At 42.2% G+C, this 21063-nt stretch overlaps 2 protein-coding genes across 4 annotated transcripts; one reads left to right on the plus strand and one right to left on the minus strand.

Moving 5' to 3' along the window:
• Positions 1–1338: 1338 nt before the first annotated feature.
• On the minus strand, positions 1339–2378 carry LOC129825378 (40S ribosomal protein S29-like). The gene is made up of 3 exons (XM_055885441.1): positions 2268–2378; positions 1674–1773; positions 1339–1430 (listed from the first exon to the last, which is right to left on the minus strand). Exons 1-3 carry the CDS (start codon positions 2327–2329, stop codon positions 1422–1424), a joined length of 171 nt encoding a protein of 56 aa, XP_055741416.1. The 5' UTR covers positions 2330–2378; the 3' UTR covers positions 1339–1421.
• A 4590-nt stretch (positions 2379–6968) lies between these two features.
• Positions 6969–12733, plus strand: LOC129825379 (alpha-1,6-mannosyl-glycoprotein 2-beta-N-acetylglucosaminyltransferase-like). 3 transcript variants are annotated; one of them, XM_055885442.1, is made up of 3 exons: positions 6969–7175; positions 10540–10887; positions 11204–12733. In XM_055885442.1, exons 2-3 carry the CDS (start codon positions 10831–10833, stop codon positions 12572–12574), a joined length of 1428 nt encoding a protein of 475 aa, XP_055741417.1. In that variant the 5' UTR covers positions 6969–7175; positions 10540–10830; the 3' UTR covers positions 12575–12733. The 3 variants fall into 3 exon arrangements, with proteins under 3 accessions (XP_055741417.1, XP_055741419.1, XP_055741418.1); XM_055885444.1 differs by having other exon boundaries at positions 10540–10857; XM_055885443.1 differs by lacking the exon at positions 6969–7175 and adding an exon at positions 7234–7366.
• Positions 12734–21063: the final 8330 nt, after the last annotated feature.

Below are 21063 nucleotides of genomic sequence, written 5' to 3' on the forward strand. Positions count from 1 at the left end.
AGTGAAATCTTAGAAATTGTAACCATCATATTTTTGTTCAGTATAGGCTTCTCAGACACCTCTCAAATCAAATATAATTACTTTAGAAGTGATTGTACATTTGAGGCAGTATTATAAACATCTCAAATGCACAAAGGTGATCAGACGAGTTAAAGTCACCACATCCTGTTAGTCCTATCTTTCAAAAGCCTAGTTGTTACTTTGAATCTCATTGTTTATCACAAACTACAAAGACAATCACATCTGTGTCCACCTGGTTGGGGGGGAAAAACCTTGCTACATCCCAATTCTTTCCTCCTAAAGTGTGCACTTGCTCATTCCCTTTTATAGTAAACTTCAGGGGATATTAGGACACACACCACTCAATGTGTGGGTGAGCATCGTGCATGTAATTTGCTACTAATCAGGATCAATTGCACTTTTAAAGGATTGTCTGCACTAATATTTTACTTCCTAAACCAAAAATGGCTGAAGTATGTAAAAATTGGTACGTATGCCTCGTTTACACAGGCAGCCAAATTCTCTTTTAACTGGTATTTTGATCAGCGCTGAAATATGAAATTGCTGAAAATACCAATTAGTTGGGGGGGGGATCAGAATTGGGCTGCCTGTGTCAACAGCCATGTACATTTACATAAATATATCAAACATTATTTAAACCTCAAGTAATGGTACAGTGTGATTACTTGCAGCAGCCCTCGATGTTACCCAGGAAGAGGTTCAAAGCTACCACAATACCAGCAAGGAATCACTAAAATTTCCAACAAAACATTGTTTGAATTAGTTACAAACTTGGAATAAGCTTAACACAAGTGGCCATTTCCTAAGAACTTTTACACTAGATTGTACATGACATGGGTGAATAGGCCGAACTTTTATAATTAACCCCATGTGACATTGTAATTCAACCAGTTTATCCTATTTTATTTTGAGTCACCATCTAACTCACTCGAGTGCTGAGTGTCAGAGGGTTTAGTTTCCCCTGTCCATTAAGACCTATAGACAACCAGGTGAGGTCCTTACGAATTAGTGACCTTAATTCAATCAAATACAAGGGTGGGGCGAAAACCAGCAGACACTATGATCTCAGTGGAACAAGTTAGACAATGTAGACCAGGGGTGTCAAACTCATTCCACGGAGGGCCTTGTGTCTGCAGGTTTTTGGTCTTTCCTTTCAATAAAGCCCTAGACAACCAGGTGTGGGGAGTTCCTAACTAATTAGTGATGTTAATTCATCAATCAAGTACAAGGGTGGAGCGAAAACCCGCAGACACTCGGCCCTCCATGGAATGAGTTTGACACCTGTGATGTAGACCAACAAAAAACAAGACAACTATGTTGGACCAAAACATTTATTTGCAATAATGCAACATCCCATGTTGGTTTTGCATCCAGTGGGGAACCTTCAGCATCCAATGCAGTTAGTCCAGCTGTGTACATAAAGCATCATGGTTAGAAGAAATGTATTACAGAATTACAAGGAATCAATTTCTGTCAAGAATGTGGAAAACCATGAACATTGTAGCCTATACCCTGTATAGTACATCGTCAGGAGGAAGAATGCGTTACATTTTCTACACCCCTTATATTAGCATATACCATCGGTAATGTCAACTAATAGTCAACGGTGACTAAGTTACATTTGCAAGAATACAGTGCAAACAAATACTTGCCTTGACAAAGCCGATGTCATTCGCGTACTGCCTGAAGCACTGGCGGCACATGTTGAGCCCGTATTTACGGATCAGACCGTGTCTGTTCGAGCATACCCGGCTGAAAAACAAATGCACGTATGAGAGAAACACGGCGAAGGTGATTTAATAAAAATGTCCAGCAAGTTCAAGCGCATTCAACTGTACCCAGATAACTGATGTCGGCTAACCAGTTTCACATACCCAATGTTAGCTTCACGCCAACTTAACGAGCTCCTGTACTGTAGCTACTAACGTTAGTAGCTAATTATTTAGGCCGCGAAGTTGTAACAATGGATAAACCGGCAACATTCAGATTGAGGGGTATATTGATGGCTGGAAAAACATTTTTACTAGAAACATTACTAGAAATTGCAAACTGCTAAATTTAACATACGAGAACAATGTGAGAGTCGGGCGTTAATCCACATCGGCCGCCATATTAGGTCGAGCGAAGACTCCATGTGGTTCGAATTGTACACTAAGAATTTGGGTCCGTGAAAAACTTCCGACCTCTGAAATGTACTCGAAATTGAATAATAACAAATACTAAACAACATATTGAACAAGACTGACCAGGATCGGGATCCCTGACCGAATTTTCTTGGGTGACTCCAGTAGAGGCTCTGATGTCCCATCTTGTCTCGTTCGAGTAGAATGTCGAAAAGGAAGGAAGACGGGTGCGCATGCGTAAATAAAACAGTTCTTCTGGGCTTCTTCCGCCCGCAAAGCATAGTGGGAAACATCGCGTTGCGTGCATTCTTGAAGTACACCACAAGAGGACGCCAACAACATGAAGCAGCAACACATCAATCGCTCCATCTGGACCGTTGTGCGGCTGCTTACATAGATTCTGAAGGTACAGGTTTTCAGTTCCACCCCCCATATCAGGATAATTATTTGGTTGAAGAGCTCAACAAAGCATTTGCACAAGCAGAAATCATTCATTCAAAACGAGACATGCAATGTATGCAATATTAGATACACATAACTAGTCTACCCATCTTTCTCCATCTCAAATCAAATTGATTTGCTACATACACATGGTTAGCAGATGTTAATGCGAGTGTAGCGAAATTCTCTCAAATGGACCTTATACCCAAGTGGCCCCAATGATCTGGTTTTGATGCAGGGTCCTGGTGCAATAACATGCATGAAAAAAAATGCCTTAAATGTGAAATGAACAATATGAACATTCTTAATTCCATTTTTTTTTCAATCGCTTTGGCACATTTTTCCGATGTATACTGAACAAAAATATAAACGCAACAATTTCAATGATAGTACTGAGTTACAGTTCATATAAGGACATCAGTCAATTGAAATAAATCATTAGGTCCTAATCTATGGATTTCACATGACTAGGCAAGAGCACAGCCGTGGGTGGGCCCGGAGGGCATAGGTCCACCCACTTGGGAGACTGGCCCACCCCCCGGGGAGCAAGGCCCAGCCAATCAGAATTTGTTTTCCCCCACAAAATTATTTTTACAGACATAAATACTCCTGTTTCATCAGCTGTCTGGGTGGCTGGTCTCGGACAATCACGCAGGTAAAGAAGCTGGAGGTGGAGGTTCTGGGCTGGCGTGGTTACACATGGTCTGCAGTTGTGAGGCCGGTTGGACGTACTGCCAAATTCTCAAATGACTTTATGGTAGAGAAATTAACATAAAATTATCTGGCAACAGCTCTGGTGGACATTCCTGCAGTCAGCATGCCAATTGCACGCTCCCTCAAAACTTGAGACATCTGAGGCATTGTGTTGTATGACAAAACTGCACATTTGAGAGTGACCTTTTATTGACCCCAGCACAAGATGCACCTGTGTAATGATCATGCTATTTAATCAGTTTGTTGATATGCCACACCTGTCAGGTGGATGGATTATCTTGGCTAAGGATAACCGCTCACTAACAGGGAGAATTTGAGAGAAATAAGCTTTTTTGTGCGTATGGAACACTTCGTGGATCTTTTATTTCAGCTCATGAAACACTTTACATGTTGCACTTATATTTTTGTTCAGTATAATTGGTATAGTTTCAAAACTCTTAAAAAATGCTAAACTTATAACACTTGTAATGTCCCGTATCTTATGTTTAGATCCTTTGATTGAGCATTCATTGGGGTTTCACACATCTTTCACCTCTGAGTCATTCATGCAAAATCAATGATTTCCCTGAAATACCAGGAGAACATTTCGTTCAGTAACCAATATTTTGTCTTTTTTGTTGTTGTTGTCTTCTTAACTACCATTTAATCCAGTAGAAAAAAATACAAGATACACATTTCAAAACTGTTCTTTTTGAAGTGCTGTATAGAAAGAATAGTAGATAGTAAATATAATTTTACATACATTATTTGACTTTAACTTGACATGCAGAACTTTTTTTATAATTTCTATCTATTGGCAGGTTGTGAGCATGTTGACAAATATGTCAGTCTTACATTTCGTTATCCTTATACAGTAAATATGTAGGACAAATCATCAGAAATAGGGGTGTTGTAAAGGAGTTGACTACTGTAAAAACGTAGCACGGTATTGTATGGCCTTTCTGCCCCATGCAAATTTATACAAGATCGCCTTTTCTACATGACTTGCTTGAAATTCACCAGATTACAGTGTATCAATGAATTTCAGATAATGAGTGGAATGCATTGTTACATACACTAACTGGTCAGTATAGTATGTACACCCTATAGTACCGGGTCAGACCCCCTTTGCCTCCAGAAGAGCCTGAATTCTTCGGGGCATTCTACAAGGTGTTGGACACGTTCCACAGGGATGTTGGTCCATGCTGACGCGACGACATCACGCAGTTGCTGCAGATTGGACAGCGGTACATTCATGCTGTGAACAGCCTGTACCATTGAATCCTAAAGATGCTCTATTGGATTGAGGTCTGGGGACTGTGCAGGCCACTCAAGTAAACTGAACTCACTGTCATGTTCAAGGCAATGCTTTCCACTCCTCAACTCTCCAGTGTTGGTGATCGTGTGCCCACTGGAGGCGCTTCTTCTTGTTTTTAGCCAATAGGAGTGGAAACCGGTGTGGTCGTCTGCTGCAATTTTCCCATCTGTGACGAGGATCAACGAGTTGTGTGTTCCGAAATGCCGTTCTGCACACCACTGTTGTACTGCTCCGTTATTTTTCTGTTTGTGGCCACCTGTTAGTTTGCACGATTCTTGCCTTTCTCCTTCAACCTCTCTCATCAACAAGCTGTTTTCGCCCACAGAACTGCCGCTGACTGGATGTTTTTTGTTTGTTACACCATTTTCGGTAAACGATGGCGACACTGTCGTGAGTGAAAAGTCCAGGAGGGCGGCCGTTTCTGAGATACTGGATCTGGCGCACCTGGCACCAACGATCATACAATGCTAAAAGTAGCTTAGGTCACTTGTTTTGCACATTCTAACGTTCAATCGAACAGTAACTGAATGCCTCGATGCCTGCCTGTCTGTTTTATATAGCAAGCCACGGCCACGTGACTCACTGTCTGTAAGAGGGATCTATTTTTGTGAACGGGATGGTGTACCTAATAAACTGATTGGTGAGTGTATAACCCAGGCATTTCAGCAGTGCATTGTACACTACACAATTCAGTGGGTTTAGAGGCTAGTCAAAGACCACTCACCTCCTCCGTCCCCGACACACTCAACCCTCTTTATTTCGCTTCCCACCAGGACAAATACACGAAGGACACAATTGCCATTGCATTGCACACTGCACTCTACGCTCACCAGAAAGCTCACGGCCCTGGGAGTGAACTCCTCCCTATGCAACTGGGTCCTGGACTTCCTGACGGGCCACCCTCATGACTACGTAGCCTCACACAGTCCCAACGTCATCGTCAAGTTTGCTGAGGACACAACAGTAACAGGCCTGATTACCAACAACGAGGAGGAGGTAGGAACTCTGACGGTGTGGTGCCAGGTACACAACCTCACCCTCAACATCAGAAAAACAAAGGAGCTGATTGTGGATTTCAGGAGGGACAAGGCTGGGCACGACCCCATTCTTTTCAAGTTCCTCGGAGTACACATCTCCAAGGAGCTAAAATGGTCAAACCACATGGACACCGTGGTGAATAAGGAATGACAGCGACTCTTCAACCTCAGGATGCGAAAGAAATTCAGCATGTCCCCGAGGGCCTTCACAGTGTTCTACAGGAGCACCATCGAGAGCATTCTGCCAAGCGACATCACAGCCTGCTACTCCACCGCCGCAGACCGTAATGCGCTACAGAGGGTGGTATACTCAACTGTAACACTGGCCAATAGCTTCTACCCCAAGACCATCAACCTGCTGAATAGCCAATAGTCGGGTACCTGCTCCCCCTGTCCCCAACCTGCCCCCCCCAAACTTCCTGGTTCAGTAGTTAGTTATCTGGTTTGAGCAATTTGATTAAGTGATATAGTTCATTGTATTGTTAACAAATGATAAGAAAATCATATCAAAAGTAAAGTGAATATTGAATTTTGAAAAGCAGATACTTAGATTGAATATGTATCCAAATTGAGTGATTTGGTGTTATCAACAATTGACTTGTGTGTTGAAAATTGAAAATGTGCTTAGAGTTTTGAAACATAAGCCATTTTGATGATCTGTATAGATTTTTGTGCTGAGAGTTGTGAAAATGTACCAGTTACTTGTGAAAATTGCACCAAAGTGATTGAAAAAAAAATGGTAATTATACCAATAGTATGTGAATCAATAGCAAAGTACGTAATAAAATCAGCAAGATTTAATTTGTTTCACAGTGCAATTAGTATTTAATAAGAAAAACAAATACAACAGAACATAAGGTGTACAACAACTACCAACACAGAAGTGTTCCAGTAAAAATCCTTTGGTTACTTTCCCACTTTGAAATGTAAAGTAATGCCAATTGGACCATCATTTCTTTTTCATGATTTCTTGAATATTTAACAATAATGGCCTGAAGTTAAGCTAGTAGTGATACTCGTTTTGCCTGTCTTTTGTATAGAATATAATCAAGAATAATGTAATATACAGACAATAATATCTAACTGGTTTAGATTATTATCATAGTGGCCTATATCATTGTTTTTTGTAAGAAAATAGATCAGAAGAAGCCTTTGTTTATCTACAAACAAACTAGTAATTCTAAATAAATATTATACCGACTACATGTAATATCTTCATATTGTTACATTGTTATGAACTACAATTCAGAATGGTTCAGTTGAATGCAACATTGTAGCACACGAGACTAATATATCAATTCATTTTTTATGTCTAGAGAGTCCCTATGGAGTAATGCATTGTGGGAGTCAAAGCTCGGCAGTGGTTCCGTATTTGGTACTTCGTGCCAACGTAAGCTAGCTGGCTAGCTAGCTGGCTGGCTAATGTGTTATTTTGCCCCGAAATTGGGAGCAGGAGAGAAGGAATGGAGGAGAATGAATACCTCGATTCATCGCAATGTTAATTTCGGCAGAGAAAGCTGCATAGCACGAGTAATATTTTAGGTAACTATACAAACGCATTTTCTTCACACTATGAAAGTGTTTGCGACAGTCTGTTTTGGCCAATGATTGAGACGCGACTATGGAGTGCTTGCTTTTTAATATAATGCGCTCGCTCCAGCTAACTTCTACGAGACAAATGTAGCATGCTAGCTAGCTACATTGCTATTAGCTACCATAACACCCATCACTCGGTAAACAATGTTTAAGCTTCTAAATATAGCTAGCTAAGTAGTTGTGAATGATGTAACGTTACACATACACGGCACGAATCTCGAGCGAAATGGGGTTGGTGGTTTGATGTCGATGTCCCCCGCTCCAGGCGCTAACAAGAAGATTGCTTGTGTAGGGGGAGGAAGCTACTTTCTCTTACATGAACTAGATTTGGCAAGAGAACCCCCATTTCCTTCTTGACCAACATGTGCCACGGGACGGAGGACATGTTATACCGAAATGTTTATTACATTAATGTTCAGAAACATAAGAAAACGGTCTAGATTGAAATGATAGGCGGTGGCTAGCTTAGCTCTACACCTTGTTAACTGTGTGTGTATTGCGTAATGTAGTGAAAGTTAGCACAGGCGTGTAATGTACACTGTTAAGTACACAAGGACACCGTAGGCTGATCGCTACAATCTATTTGTAGTGCATGTTTAGCAAAAAAAAAACATAATTGCTGTGTTTTAGGCAAAGGAGTCTGATCCAGTGCAAATGCTATTTAGCTTTCCATTTTGTGGATGTCTTGATATGTGTATTGATTGTGACAGTGCCTCTGGGCAGTAGACACAGATGAGCTAGTTCAACCAATAAACGCTGCAACGATAAGAAGAGGATAGGGAACTAATCATAGAATGTTAAAGTGGAGCATAGGCTGGTATGGGAGGGCAAGTGTGTCTAAATTAAGAATCTAAATCGCGACGACTGGCTACAGATACTTTATCTTCACAAAGGATTAGGCCTACATGATGATCATGTCTTTTACAGTTTAACATTTAGGCTACTGGTTATCAGGAAAGTTTTTGTCAATGTATGGGGCGTTGGCAGTGGTGCATTTTGTACAGGGATTGTCACTTACAGTGCATTCAGACCACTTCCCCTTTTCCACATTTTGTTACGTTACAGCCTTATTCTAAAATAGATTAAATAAAACATTTTCCTCATCAATCTACATACAATACCCCATAATGACAAAGAAAAACAGGTTTTTAGAAATATTAGCATATATATATGAAAGCAAACATAAATACCCTATTTACATTAGTATTTAGACCCTTTGCTATGATACTCGGAATTGAGCTCAGGTGCATCTGGTTTCCATTGATCATCCTTGAGATGTTTCTCCAACTTGATTAGAGTCCACCTGTGGTAAATTCAATTGATTGGACATGATTTGGAAAGGCACACACCTGTCTATATAAGGTCCCACAGTTGACAGTGCATGTCAGAGCAAAAACCAAGCCATGAGGTCGAATTATTTGTCCGTAGAGCTACGAGACAGGATTGTTTCGAGGCACAGATCTGGGGAAGGGTACCATAAAATTCCTGCAGGATTGAAGGTCCCAAAGAACACCGTTGCCTCCATCATTCTTAAATGGAAATTTGGAACAATCAAGACTCTTCCTAGAGCTGGCCGCTCAGCAATCGGGGGAGAAGGGCCTTGGTCAGGGAGGTGACCAAGAACCTGATGGTCACTTTGACAGGGCTGCGGAGTTTCTCTGTGGAGATGGGAGAGCTTTCCAGAAGGACAACCATCTCTGCAGCACTCCACCAATCAGGCCTTTGTGGTAGTGGTCAGACAGAAGCCACTTCTCCGTAAAAGGCACATGACAGCCTGCTTGGAGTTTGCCAAAAGGCACCTAAAGACTCCTAAATGAGAAACAAGATTCTCTTGTCTGATGTAACCAAGATTGAACTCTTTGGCCTGAATGCCAACTGTCACGTCTGGAGGAAACCTGGCACCATCCCGACGGTGAAGCGTGGTGGCAGCATCATGCTGTGGGGATGTTTTTCGCAGCTAGTCAGGATCGAGGGAAAATGAACACCGCAATGTACAGAGAGATCCTTGATGAAAACGTGCTCAAGAGCTCTCAGGACCTCTGACAAGAACACAGTGGCTTCCATTGGAACCACCAAGACTCTTCCTAGAGCTGGCCGCCCGGCCAAATTGAGCAATTGGGGTAGAAGGTCCTTGGTCAGGGAGGTGACCAAGAACCCGATGGTCACTCTGACAGAGCTCCTGAGTTCTTCTGTGGAGATGGGAGAACCTTCCAGAAGTACAACCATCTCTGCAGCTCTTCACCAATCAGGCCTTTATGGTAGAGTGGCCAGACGGAAGCCACTCCTCAGTAAAAGGCACATGACAGCCCATTTGGAGTTTGCCAAAAGGTACCTAAAGGACTCTGACCATGAGAAACAAGATTCTCTGGTCTGATGAAACCAAGATTGAACTCTTTGGCCTGAGTGCCAAACTTCACGTCTGTAGGAAACCTGGCACCATCCCTTCGGTGAAGCATGGTGCTGGCAGCATCATGCTGTGGGGATGTTTTTCAGCGGCAGGGACTGGGAGACTACATTGAGAAACATGAACGGAGCAAAGTACAGAGAGATCCTTGATGAAAACCTGCTCCACAGAGCTCAGGACCTCAGACTGGAGCGAAGGTTCACCTTTCAACAGGACATTGACCCTAAGCACACAGCCAAGACAACGCAGGAGTGGCTTCGGGACAAGTCTCTGAATGTCCTTGAGTGGCCTTGCCAGAGCCCGGACTTGAACCCAAAGGAACATCTCTGGAGAGACCTGAAAATAGTGGTGCTGCGACGCTCCCCATCCGACCTGACAGAGCTTGAGAGGATCTGCAGAGAAGAATGGGAGAAACTCCCCAAATACAGGTGTGCCATGCTTGTAGTGTCATACCCAAGAAGACTTGAGGCTGTAATTTCTGCCGAAGGTGCTTCAACAAAGTACTGAGTAAAGGGTCTTAATACTTATGTAAATGTGATATTTCAACAAAAAAATGTATACATTTGCAAAAATGTCTAACCTGTTTTTGCTTTGTCATTATGGGGTGTTGTTTATAGATTGAGGGGGGGGGACGGGACAATTTTATACATTTTAGAATAAGGCTGTAACGTAACAATGTGGCAAAAGTCAAGGTGTCTGAATACTTTCCGAAGGTACCGTATCCGCTCTTATCATAACTTATTTTATGTTTTTCTTTACTGACAAATTGTACATGGACTCCGATAACAGCGTTTGTTTTATTATTTAGGGTATGCATGCGGGTTGCATTTAATAAAGTAGCCATGTTTAGTGAAGACGATAAGAAATGGTAACATTTTCTCTTATGTCTCTTATTTTGTTTTCCAGTGGGTTTCATGCACAACTCTACGCTGCAGCCTCTGAGACCAACATGCCTTATGGGAATCTCACCTGGCATCACTTATTTTCCACAAAGACACATGTCTACATTCTAAAAATTTGCGCTAGCAACAGGTGTTAGCAACCAACAAAATTTGAAACTTTTTTCTATCAAGACCTGCCGCCCTTCCTGCCTGCCTCCCTCAAGCACAGCAGTGCCATTAGAAATTTCAAACCTGCCTTTTTTCAGTTTCTCTACAATCAACTCCTCTTCCTTCCCAAGGGGGGTGAGTGCCTGTCATGAGATTCCGAGTCTACAAGAGGAAGGTACAATACACGACGAGTCCCAAGTCATGTGTATGTGCTGCATGTTTCTGTACTGGGCATGTTTTAAATGGCACGAACAAAACACATGTATTTCAAAACAGTCATAGACAATAAAGTGTCAAATATTGTGACATATTTAGTTCAGTTTAATCTATTTTAGATCAATTGAATAACTTATTAACTCCTGTAAACTCATATGAACTCTTACATAATCTTACTGTATCTGTATTTCAAAAAAGATCATCTAAATAACAATGCTAATGACAACATTAGTAAAATAACTGCAATAGCAGGAAGGATAGAGTCCAAAACTGGGCACAGGATATGATTTGTATTTTATCTCCAGGTGGTGATACTGACGTTGGTGGTGGTGGTGTGTGGCCTAGCCTTCTGGACCAGTGGGAAGCAGAAGAAGAGCAGTGGGGTGGTGGTCCTGAAAGAGGCTGAGGGGGCGAGGAGAAGCAGCAGTAGCCAGGTGCAGCCACAGCTGCAGGCCACACCTGCAGTCAGCCGGATACCTAACATACTACCCATCGCACCTGTCAACGAGACACACCCCAAGAACCAGCCTGAAAAACACCTGGAGAAAGAGGAGGTGGTAAAACCAGAGGTGGACAACACCACCCAGGTCTACCGTGGCATTGTGTTCCAGCTCAACTTTGACCAGACAGTGAGTCATGAGGAGAAGTTCAGGGCAGCGAGGAAGAAGGACGATCTGGTGGTGGTGGTCCAGGTGCACAACAGACCTGACTACCTGAGGCTGCTGGTGGAGAGTCTGAGGAAGGCCCGGGGCGTGGAGAGCATCCTGCTCATCTTCAGCCACGACTTCTGGTCCCCCGAGATCAACCAGGTGGTGGCCTCAGTGGACTTCTGCCAGGTCCTCCAGATCTTCTTTCCCTTTAGCATCCAACTGTATCCCCAGGAGTTCCCGGGCCACGACCCCAGGGATTGCCCCAGAGACATTTCCAAGATAGACGCCTTAAAGCTGGGTTGCATCAACGCAGAGTACCCCGACTCGTTCGGCCACTACCGCGAGGCCAAGTTCTCCCAGACCAAGCACCACTGGTGGTGGAAGCTGCACTTTGTGTGGGACAGGGTCCGGGCGCTGAAGGACCACCGGGGTCTGGTGCTTCTCATTGAGGAGGACCACTTCCTCTCCCCTGACTTCCTCCACTTCCTCAAGCTGATGTCGATCCTGAAGAGGGAGAATTGCCCTGACTGTGACATCCTATCTCTGGGGAGCTACGGCCACATCAGCTACCCCAGTAAAGCCAACAAGGTGGAGGTGAAAGCCTGGAAGTCCACCGAGCACAACATGGGCATGGCTCTGAGTAGGGAGACCTACCAGAAACTCATCCAATGCACCGATGCCTTCTGCACCTATGACGACTACAACTGGGACTGGTCCTTGCAGCACCTGACCGTAACCTGCCTGCCCTCCTACTGGAAGGTCATGGTGAGCGAGGCGCCCCGCGTCTTCCACGCCGGGGACTGCGGGATGCACCACAAGAAGTCTGTGTGCATGCCGTCCAGCCAAAAGACCAAGATAGATACCATCCTTCAGAGCAGCAGCAATCAGCTGTTCCCCAAGAACCTGCTGATTACTAAGAGACTTCCGGCTAATGGGGCAGGGGGGGTGGCGCCACACGTGAAGAATGGCGGTTGGGGGGACATTAGGGACCATGAACTCTGCAAGAGCTACCCTCGATTACAGTGACCTTATTGTAATTGTTAGGCCTATATCGTTACTATTCTTTTTTTTGCATCCTCTGAATTTAAGAAAAAGAAATCCTTTTGAAAATAATCTTCATGGAATATTTCTTCATATTGCCTGTTTTATCTGACTCTTCCAAATAAAAAGTATATTGGGTTTGGGCTTCTTTGTCACATGTCTCTTTATATATCCAAGACACAGATTTTTATATATATAGATAGTTGAAGTTGGAAGTTTACATACTTTTAGGTTTGAGTCATTAACACTCGTTTTTCAAAAACTTCACACATTTCTTGTTAACAAACTATAGTTTTGGCAAGTCGGTTAGGACATCTACTTTGTGCATGACACAAGTCATTTTTCCAACAATTGTTTACAGACAAATTATTTCACTTATAATTCACTGTGTCACAATTCCAGTGGGTCAGAAGTTTACATACACTAAATTGACTGTGCCTTTAAACAGCTTGGAAAATTCCAGAAAATGATGGCATGGCTTTAAAAGCTTCTGACAGGGTAATTGACATTTGAGTCAATTGGAGGTGTACCTGTGGATGTATTTCAAGGCCTACCTTCAAACTCAGTGCCTCTGCTTGACATCATGGGAAAATCAAAAGAAATCAGCCAAGACCTCAGAAAAAAAATTGTAGACCTCCACAAGTCTGGTTCATCCTTGTGAGCAATTTCCAAACGCCTGACGGTACAACATTCATCTGTACAAACAATAGAAGGCAAGTAATAACACCATGGGACCACGCAGACGTCATACCACTCAGGAAGGAGACGCGTTCTGTCTCCCAGAGATGAATGTACTTTGGTGCGAAAGTGCAAATGAATCCCAGAACAACAGCAAAGGACCTTGTGAAGATGCTGGAGTAAACCGGTACAAAAGTATATATCCACAGTAAAATGAGTCCTATATCGACATAACCTGAAAGGCCGCTCAGCAAGGAAGAAGCCACTGCTCCAAAACCACCATAAAAAAGCCAGACTACGGTTTGCAACTGCACATGGGGACAAAGATCATACTTTTTGGAGAAATGTCCTCTGGTCTGATGAAACAAAAATAGAACTGTTTGGCCGTAATGACCATTGTTATGTTTGGAGGAAAAAGGGGGAGGCATCATCATTGATGGCATCATAAGGTAGCTAAATTATGTGGATATATTGATGCAACATCTCAAGGCATCAGTCAGGAAGTAAAAACATGGTCGCAAATGGTTCTTCCACATGGACAATGACCCCAAGCAACAAAGTCAAGGTATTGGAGTAGCCATCACAAAGCCCTTAGCTCAATCCTATAAAAAATTTGTGGGCAGAACTGAAAAAGCATATGTGAGCAAGGAGGCCTACAAACCTGACTCATTTACACCAGCTCTGTCAGTAGGAATGGGCCAAAATTCACCCAACTTATTGTGGGAAACTAGTGGAAGGGTAACCAAAATTTTTGACCCAAGTTAAACAATTTCAATGGTACCAAATACTAATTGAGTGTATGTAAACTTCTGACCCGCTGGGAATGTGATGAAAGAAATAAAAGCTGAAATAAATCATTCTCTCTACTATTATTCTGACATTTCACATTTTTAAAACTAAGTGGTGATCCTAACTGACCTAAGACAGAATTTTTACTAGGATTAAATATCAGGAATTGCAACTCAATATTAGGAAGGTGTTAATGTTTTGTACACTCAGTGTATGTAAAGAATCATATATATATATATATATATATATATATATATATATATATATATATATATACAGTAGCAGTCAAAAGTTTGGACACCTACTCATTCAAGGGTTTTTCTTTATTTTACTGTTTTCTACATTGTAGAATGGTAGTGAAAACATCAAGCACTATGAAATAACACATTTTGAATCATGTAGTAACCAAAAAAAGTGTTAAACAAATCAGCATTTATTTTATATTCTTCAAAGTAGCCACCCTTTGCCTTGATGACAGCTTTGCACAATCTTGGCATTCTCTCAACCAGCTTCACCTGGAATGCTTTTCCAACAGTCTTGAAGGAGTTCCCACATATGCTGAGCCCTTGTTGGCTGGTTTTCCTTCACTCTGCGGTCCAACTCATCCCAAACCATCTCAATTGAGTTGAGGTTGGGTGATTGTGGAGGCCAGGTCATCTGATGCAGCTCTACATCACTCTCCTTGGTCAAATAGCCCTTACACATCCTGGATGTGTGTTGGGTCATTGTCCTGTTGGTAAACAAATGATAGCGTAAACCAGATGGGATGGTGTATCGCTGCAGAATGATGTGGTAGCCATGCTGGTTAAGTGTGCATTGAATTCTAAAAAAATCACAGTGTCACCAACAAAGCACCATCACACATGTGGAAATCATCCGTTCACCTGCTCTGCGTCTCATTAAGACACGGCGGTTGAAACCCAAAATCCATCAGACCAAAGGACATATTTCCACCTGTCTAATATCCATTGCTCGTGTTTCTTGGCCCAAGCAAGTCTCTTCTTATTATTGGTGTCCTTTAGTAGTGGTTTCTCTGCAGTAATTCGACCATGAAGGCCTGATTCACACAGTCTCATCTGAACAGTTGATGTTGAGATGTGTCTGTTACTTGAACTCTATGAAGCATTTATTTGGGCTGCAATTTCTGAAGTTGGTAACTAATGAACTCATTCTCTGCAGCAGAGGTAACTCTGGGTCTTCCTTTCCTGTGGTTGTCCTCATGAGAGCCAGTTTCATCATAGCGCTTGATAGTTTTTGCGACTGCACTTGAGGAAACTTTCATGATATTTTACGTATTGACTGACCTTCATGTCTTAAAGTAATGATGGACTTCACAAATATTAAAAATCAAGAAATTCCTTGAATGAGTAGGTGTGTCCAATCTTTTGACTGGTACTATACATATTATTAAAGTAATTATTTAAATTCATGGTTTAATATATGGATGAATCTCAGACAATATTCATCGCATTGAGATGAATGATAAATTCCTGGTGTTGGTGCTGTAGCAGAAACATTTACATTTGAAGTGCTTAGGAGGCAGCCCTCTATTGACAGTTTCCTCTAGGCCCAGCTAGCTCGGTGGCTTCTCTGAGGCTGCATTGATTTCCGTTCCCTTGCCCCCGCCTAAAGCAATGGTTTAAAGCTAGGCCTGCCTGCCTGAGCACTGTATATACGATCTATCTGGGATAACTGCAGAGTGAAGGCCGACTCAGTTCCTCATCTCCATAAGTGTAAAAATACTAGTCCAAGGGCACATAATACTTACTTTCAATCTGCTGTTTATTTACCTTTTTTCAAGCAGATTGGTATCTAATAAACTCACAGTGTTTACATATTTTTCCAATTTACCAATAATTATTGATGGTCTACTTTGCACCCCTCACTTCTTGTATGATACACGTTATATCAGTATTGAGTAGTCTGTGAATACTGTATATTTTGTCTCAACCACAGCCCAACCAATCCCATCAACAAGATTTTGGCAAGGACCATTCAAAGAAGGAATCTTTGAGGACAGAATAGAAATCAATGTGTTGTGCTGATGTGCAAAACAAAGGGTTGATTTAACTCCTAATCTGGTGTGGCTTTGTGTAAAAGCATGTGGCAGTGCCCTGTGCTGCTGGGGGGGTCATGTGACCTATGAATGGTGCATAGAGTAAGATGATACAACATCTGTGGCTATGGAAACCTTTTGGGGAAGCCTGCTCAGAATATGAGATCTCTACAAGGAGTACCCTATCTCCTCACCCAAACACACAGCAAGTGTGTCTGCTTAACATAAGGACTATAGCAGGTCAAATCATTACTGGGTATACACCACAGCAGTGTTTCCCAACCCTGGTCCTCCAGGACCCCCAACAGTACACCGTTTTGTTGGAGCCCTGGACAAACACGCCTCGTTCAACTCGTTGAAGTCTTGATGACTAGTTGACTAGTTGAATCAGGTGTGCTTGTCCAGGGTTACAATAAGAATAGGTACTGTTGGGGTACTGGAGGAGCAGGGTTGGGAACACTGCACCACACTACCTCACAGGGAAGGGAGACTAAAACCTCCAATGTGCAGGCCTGGTCTAGTGTAGTCTATTTTAGGCAGGAGTAGACCTGTGTTTTATATTTCCAACCAGCCCAAGCCATCAGGGCTCTGGTGAGAGTATGCTTTTTAATGATTGATAGCTATTGCACACAGTGCAGGGTAAACACAACGCCAGGTCATTGCAGAGTTACACACTAAGGGAGCAACGTTACAGAGAGAGAGGGGTGAGTAATGCTGAAGCACGTTGCCAAATCAATCAATTTCCATAGTCTTTCAATCAATTGTCATAGTCTTTCAATCAATTGTCATAGTCTTTCAATCAATTGCCATAGTCTTTCAATCAATTGCCATAGTCTTTCAATCAATTGTCAAAGTCTTTCAATCAATTGTCATAGTCTTTCAATCAATTGTCATAGTCTTTCAATCAATTGCCATAGTCTTTCAATCAATTGTCAAAGTCTTTCAATCAATTGTCATAGTCTTTCAATCAATTGTCATAGTCTTTCAATCAATTGCCATAGTCTTTCAATCAAATGTCATAGTCTTTCAATCAATTTCCATAGTCTTTCAATCAATTGTCATAGTCTTTCAATTAATAATCAATTGGATCCCAAGACCTGTATATCTTTCTTAATCCATAATACAGATGTAGCTTCATTATTATGCGTTCAACCCTGAGTATTTTTGTTCATTAATTCTCTACCCAGATTGTCTAACCTGATTAGGAATAGTTGATTCAGAATCCTCTATTACCAGATAATCCACTATGAATTAGAAATAGAAAGCTATTGGATAAGAGGATTGACCTCCTCTCTCCCTGATTGTGTGAGATCTTCCTTAGAAGACACTGGCACTAGATGTTCTCTTTATAGTAAAATAGCTTATTGGGTTGATGTGAGAGTGGAATTACATTGGCTCAGCGCAACGCTACATTGATTTGTGTAGCCCTGAGGAGGGAGGCAAGGAGGATCTCAGGGAGGTAGAGGTGGTGCGTGGAGAGACTTCACTGTGATGAGTGATTTGCCTGAGAGGATGCAGTGGGATGTCATCCCTATCACGCCTCTTCCTCTCTACGCTCTCTCTCTCTCTCTCTCTCTCTCTCTCTCTCTCTCTCTCTCTCTCTCTCTCTCTCTCTCTCTCTCTCTCTCTCTCTCTCTCTCTCTCTCTCTCTCTCTCTCTCTCTCTCTCTCTCTTTCTCTCGGTCTCTCTCTCTCAATCTCTCTCTCTCTTTCTGTGTCTCTCTCTCTGTCTCTCTCTCTCTCTCTCTCTCTCTCTCTCTCTCTCTCTCTCTCTCTCTCTCTCTCTCTCTCTCTCTCTCTCTCTCTCTCTCTCTCTCTCTCTCTCTCTCTCTCTCTCTCTCTCTAAATTTCTCTTTCTCTTCAGACATCTGACTAACTTGTTGCCAATCTTCTAGTGACCACCAACTGAAGACCAAAAGTTTATTTTGTTGACATGATAATGCATAATATGCATAATAAAATAACCTTTGTTTGATAAATCATGTCACTGTCTTTAGCGCCTATCCTTATTAGGGGTTTTGACTGGGATATACTGTATGGGTATTTGTATTCAGAATGTTCACAATTAAGTCAAGACAAATGTTTATAAATGGTTATAATTCAGTAGCCCATAATCTATTTCAAATTGTGTAAATGTTTATTTATTTATTTCACATTTCATAATATGTGCAATAACTTCATCTGCTGTCCAAGTGAAAATGAAAAACGATCTATTGGGTGATTGTGGAAAGAGTGGGACACCATATAAACTGGGACAGCTGAATCCTGACGCGTTTATTTATTGGTCTGACAAGAGAAAATCTAAACTGTTGTCACTAAACCCTTGCAGAGAAACCACATGATCAAAATGACATCACTTCATTGGTGTGACATCATAGAGGGTGGTAGAGCAAGCTTCAAACATGAAGCTCACCTCTCGAAGCACAAGGTTTGATGTTAAGGTTATGAAACTGTCATAAATAATGCACTGTGCCAAATTGTGATGTACACTGAACAAAAATATAAATGGAACATGTAAATTGTTGGTCCCATGTTTCATGAGCTGAAATAAAATATCCCAGAAATTTTCCATATGCACAAAAAGCTTATTTCTCTCAAATTGTGTGCACAGGCCTCCCGGGTGGCGCAGTGGTCTAGGGCACTGCATCGCAGCGCTAGCTGTGCCACCAGAGTCTCTGGGTTCACGCCCAGGCTCTGTAGCGTCGTCCGGGTTAGGGAGGGTTTGGCCGGTAGGGATATCCTTGTCTCATCGCGCTCCAGCGACTCCTGTGGCGGACCGGGCGCAGTGCGCGGGTGCACGGTGTTTCCTCCGACACATTGGTGCGGCTGGCTTCCGGGTTGGAGGTGCGCTGTGTTAAGAAGCAGTGCGGCTTGGTTGGGTTGTGCTTCGGAGGACGCATGACTTTCGACCTTCGTCTCTCCCGAGTCCGTACGGGAGTTGTAGCGATGAGACGAGATAGTAATTACTAGCGATTGGATACCACGAAAATTGTGGAGAAAAGGGGGTAAAATTTATTTAAAAAAAATTAAAATAAAAAAAATACCGGGCAGATGTACACAAATTTGTTTACATTCCTGTTAGTGAGCATCTCTCCTTTGCCAAGATAATCCATCCACCTGACAGGTGTGCTATATGAAGAAGCTGCTTAAACCGCATGATCCTTGCAAAGGTGCACCTTATGCTGGGGACAATAAAAGCCCACTCTAAAATGTGCAGTTTTGTGATATAACACAATGCCACAGTTGTCTAAAGTTTTGAGGGAGCGTGCAGTTGTTAATCTGACTGCAGGAATGTCAACCAGAGCTGTTGCTAGATAATTGAATGTTCATTTCCATAAACTGCCTTAAACTTTGTTTAGAGAATTTGGTAGTACGTCCAACCGGCCTCACCAAGTGTAACCAGCCCAGGACCTCCATATCCGGCATCTACACCTGCAGGATCGTCTGAGACCAGCCACCCGGACAGCTGATGAAACTGTGGGTTTGTACAACTGAACACAAACTGTCACATACTGTCTCAGGGAAGCTCTTCTGCGTGCTCGTTGTCCTCACCAGCAAATGCTCACCTTCAATGGCCACTGGCACACTGGAGAAGTGTGCTCTTCACGGATTAATCCCGGTTTTAACTGTACCTGGCAGATGGCAGACAGTGCATGTGGCGTCGTGTGGGCGGGTGGTTTGCTGACATCAATGTTGTGAACCATGAGTGCCCCATGGTGGCGGTGGGATTATGGTATGGGCAAGCATAAGGTATGGACAATGAAAACAATTTCATTTTATCGACTGAAGAATGGAGTAAATGAAATAAATAAAACCCCAATGGGCAATACAATGTTTTTGATCTCGGTCAAATTCTGGAGTGAATCAAAATGAAACATTCAGTAAAGATTTATTTTTGTTTTATTAAGTTTATCACTTTAGTCAATATAATTTGAAACAATAGAAATGCAGGAAAAAAAATCCATGAGTTTATCAGCAAAGCTAAATGTTTGGCAAAGAAGCTCCTATCATCCTAAAAGAAAACGTAACACCCGTGTTCCACCTCATCCATCTAGTAATGAGAAACATATTTTAGTGGCCTGTGTAGTCCAGTGGTTCACTTGTATTCAGTGCATTTGGAAAGTATTCAGACCCCTTGAATTTTCTTATTTTGTTACGTTACAGGCTTATTTGAAAATGGATTCAATAAAACTTTTTCATCAATCTATAAACAATACCTGTCACGCCCTGACCTTAGAGATCCTTTTTATGTCTCTATTTGGTTTGGTGAGAGTGTGATTTGAGGTGGGTATTCTATGTTCTTTCGTTCTATTATTTGTATTCCTATGTTTTGGCGGGGTAGGGTTCTCAATAAGGGACAGCTGTCTATCGTTGTCTCTGATTGAGAACCATACTTAGGTATCCCTTTTTCCCACCTGTGTTTGTGGGAAGTTGTCTTTGTTTGTTGGCACTATAGCTTTTAGCTTCACGGTTGTTTTGGATGGTTGTTTTTGTCTGCGTCATATGAAATAAAGGAATATGTACGCTCACCACGCTGCACCTTGGTCCAGTTCATTCGACGGCGGTGACAATACCCCAAAATGACAAAGCAAAAACAGGTATTTAGAATTTTCTTTCACATTTATTATTATTTTTTAACAGAAATACCTTATTCACATAAGAATTCAGACCCTTTGCTATGAGACTCGAAATTAAGCTCAGGTGCATCCTGTTTCCATTGATCATCCTTGAGATGTTTCTACAACTTGATTGGAGTGCACCTGTGGGAAATTCAATTGAATGGACATTATTTGGAAAGACACACACCTGTCTATAAAAGGTCCCACAGTTGACAGTGCATGTCAGAGCAAAAACCAAGCGATGAGGTTGAAGGAATTGTCCGTAGAGCTCAGACAGGATCGTGTCGAGGCACAGATCTGGGGAAGGGTACCAAAAAATGTCTGCAGCATTGA

The sequence above is a fragment of the Salvelinus fontinalis genome, chromosome 27, assembly GCF_029448725.1.
Source record: "Salvelinus fontinalis isolate EN_2023a chromosome 27, ASM2944872v1, whole genome shotgun sequence".
Lineage (NCBI taxonomy): Eukaryota > Metazoa > Chordata > Actinopteri > Salmoniformes > Salmonidae > Salvelinus > Salvelinus fontinalis.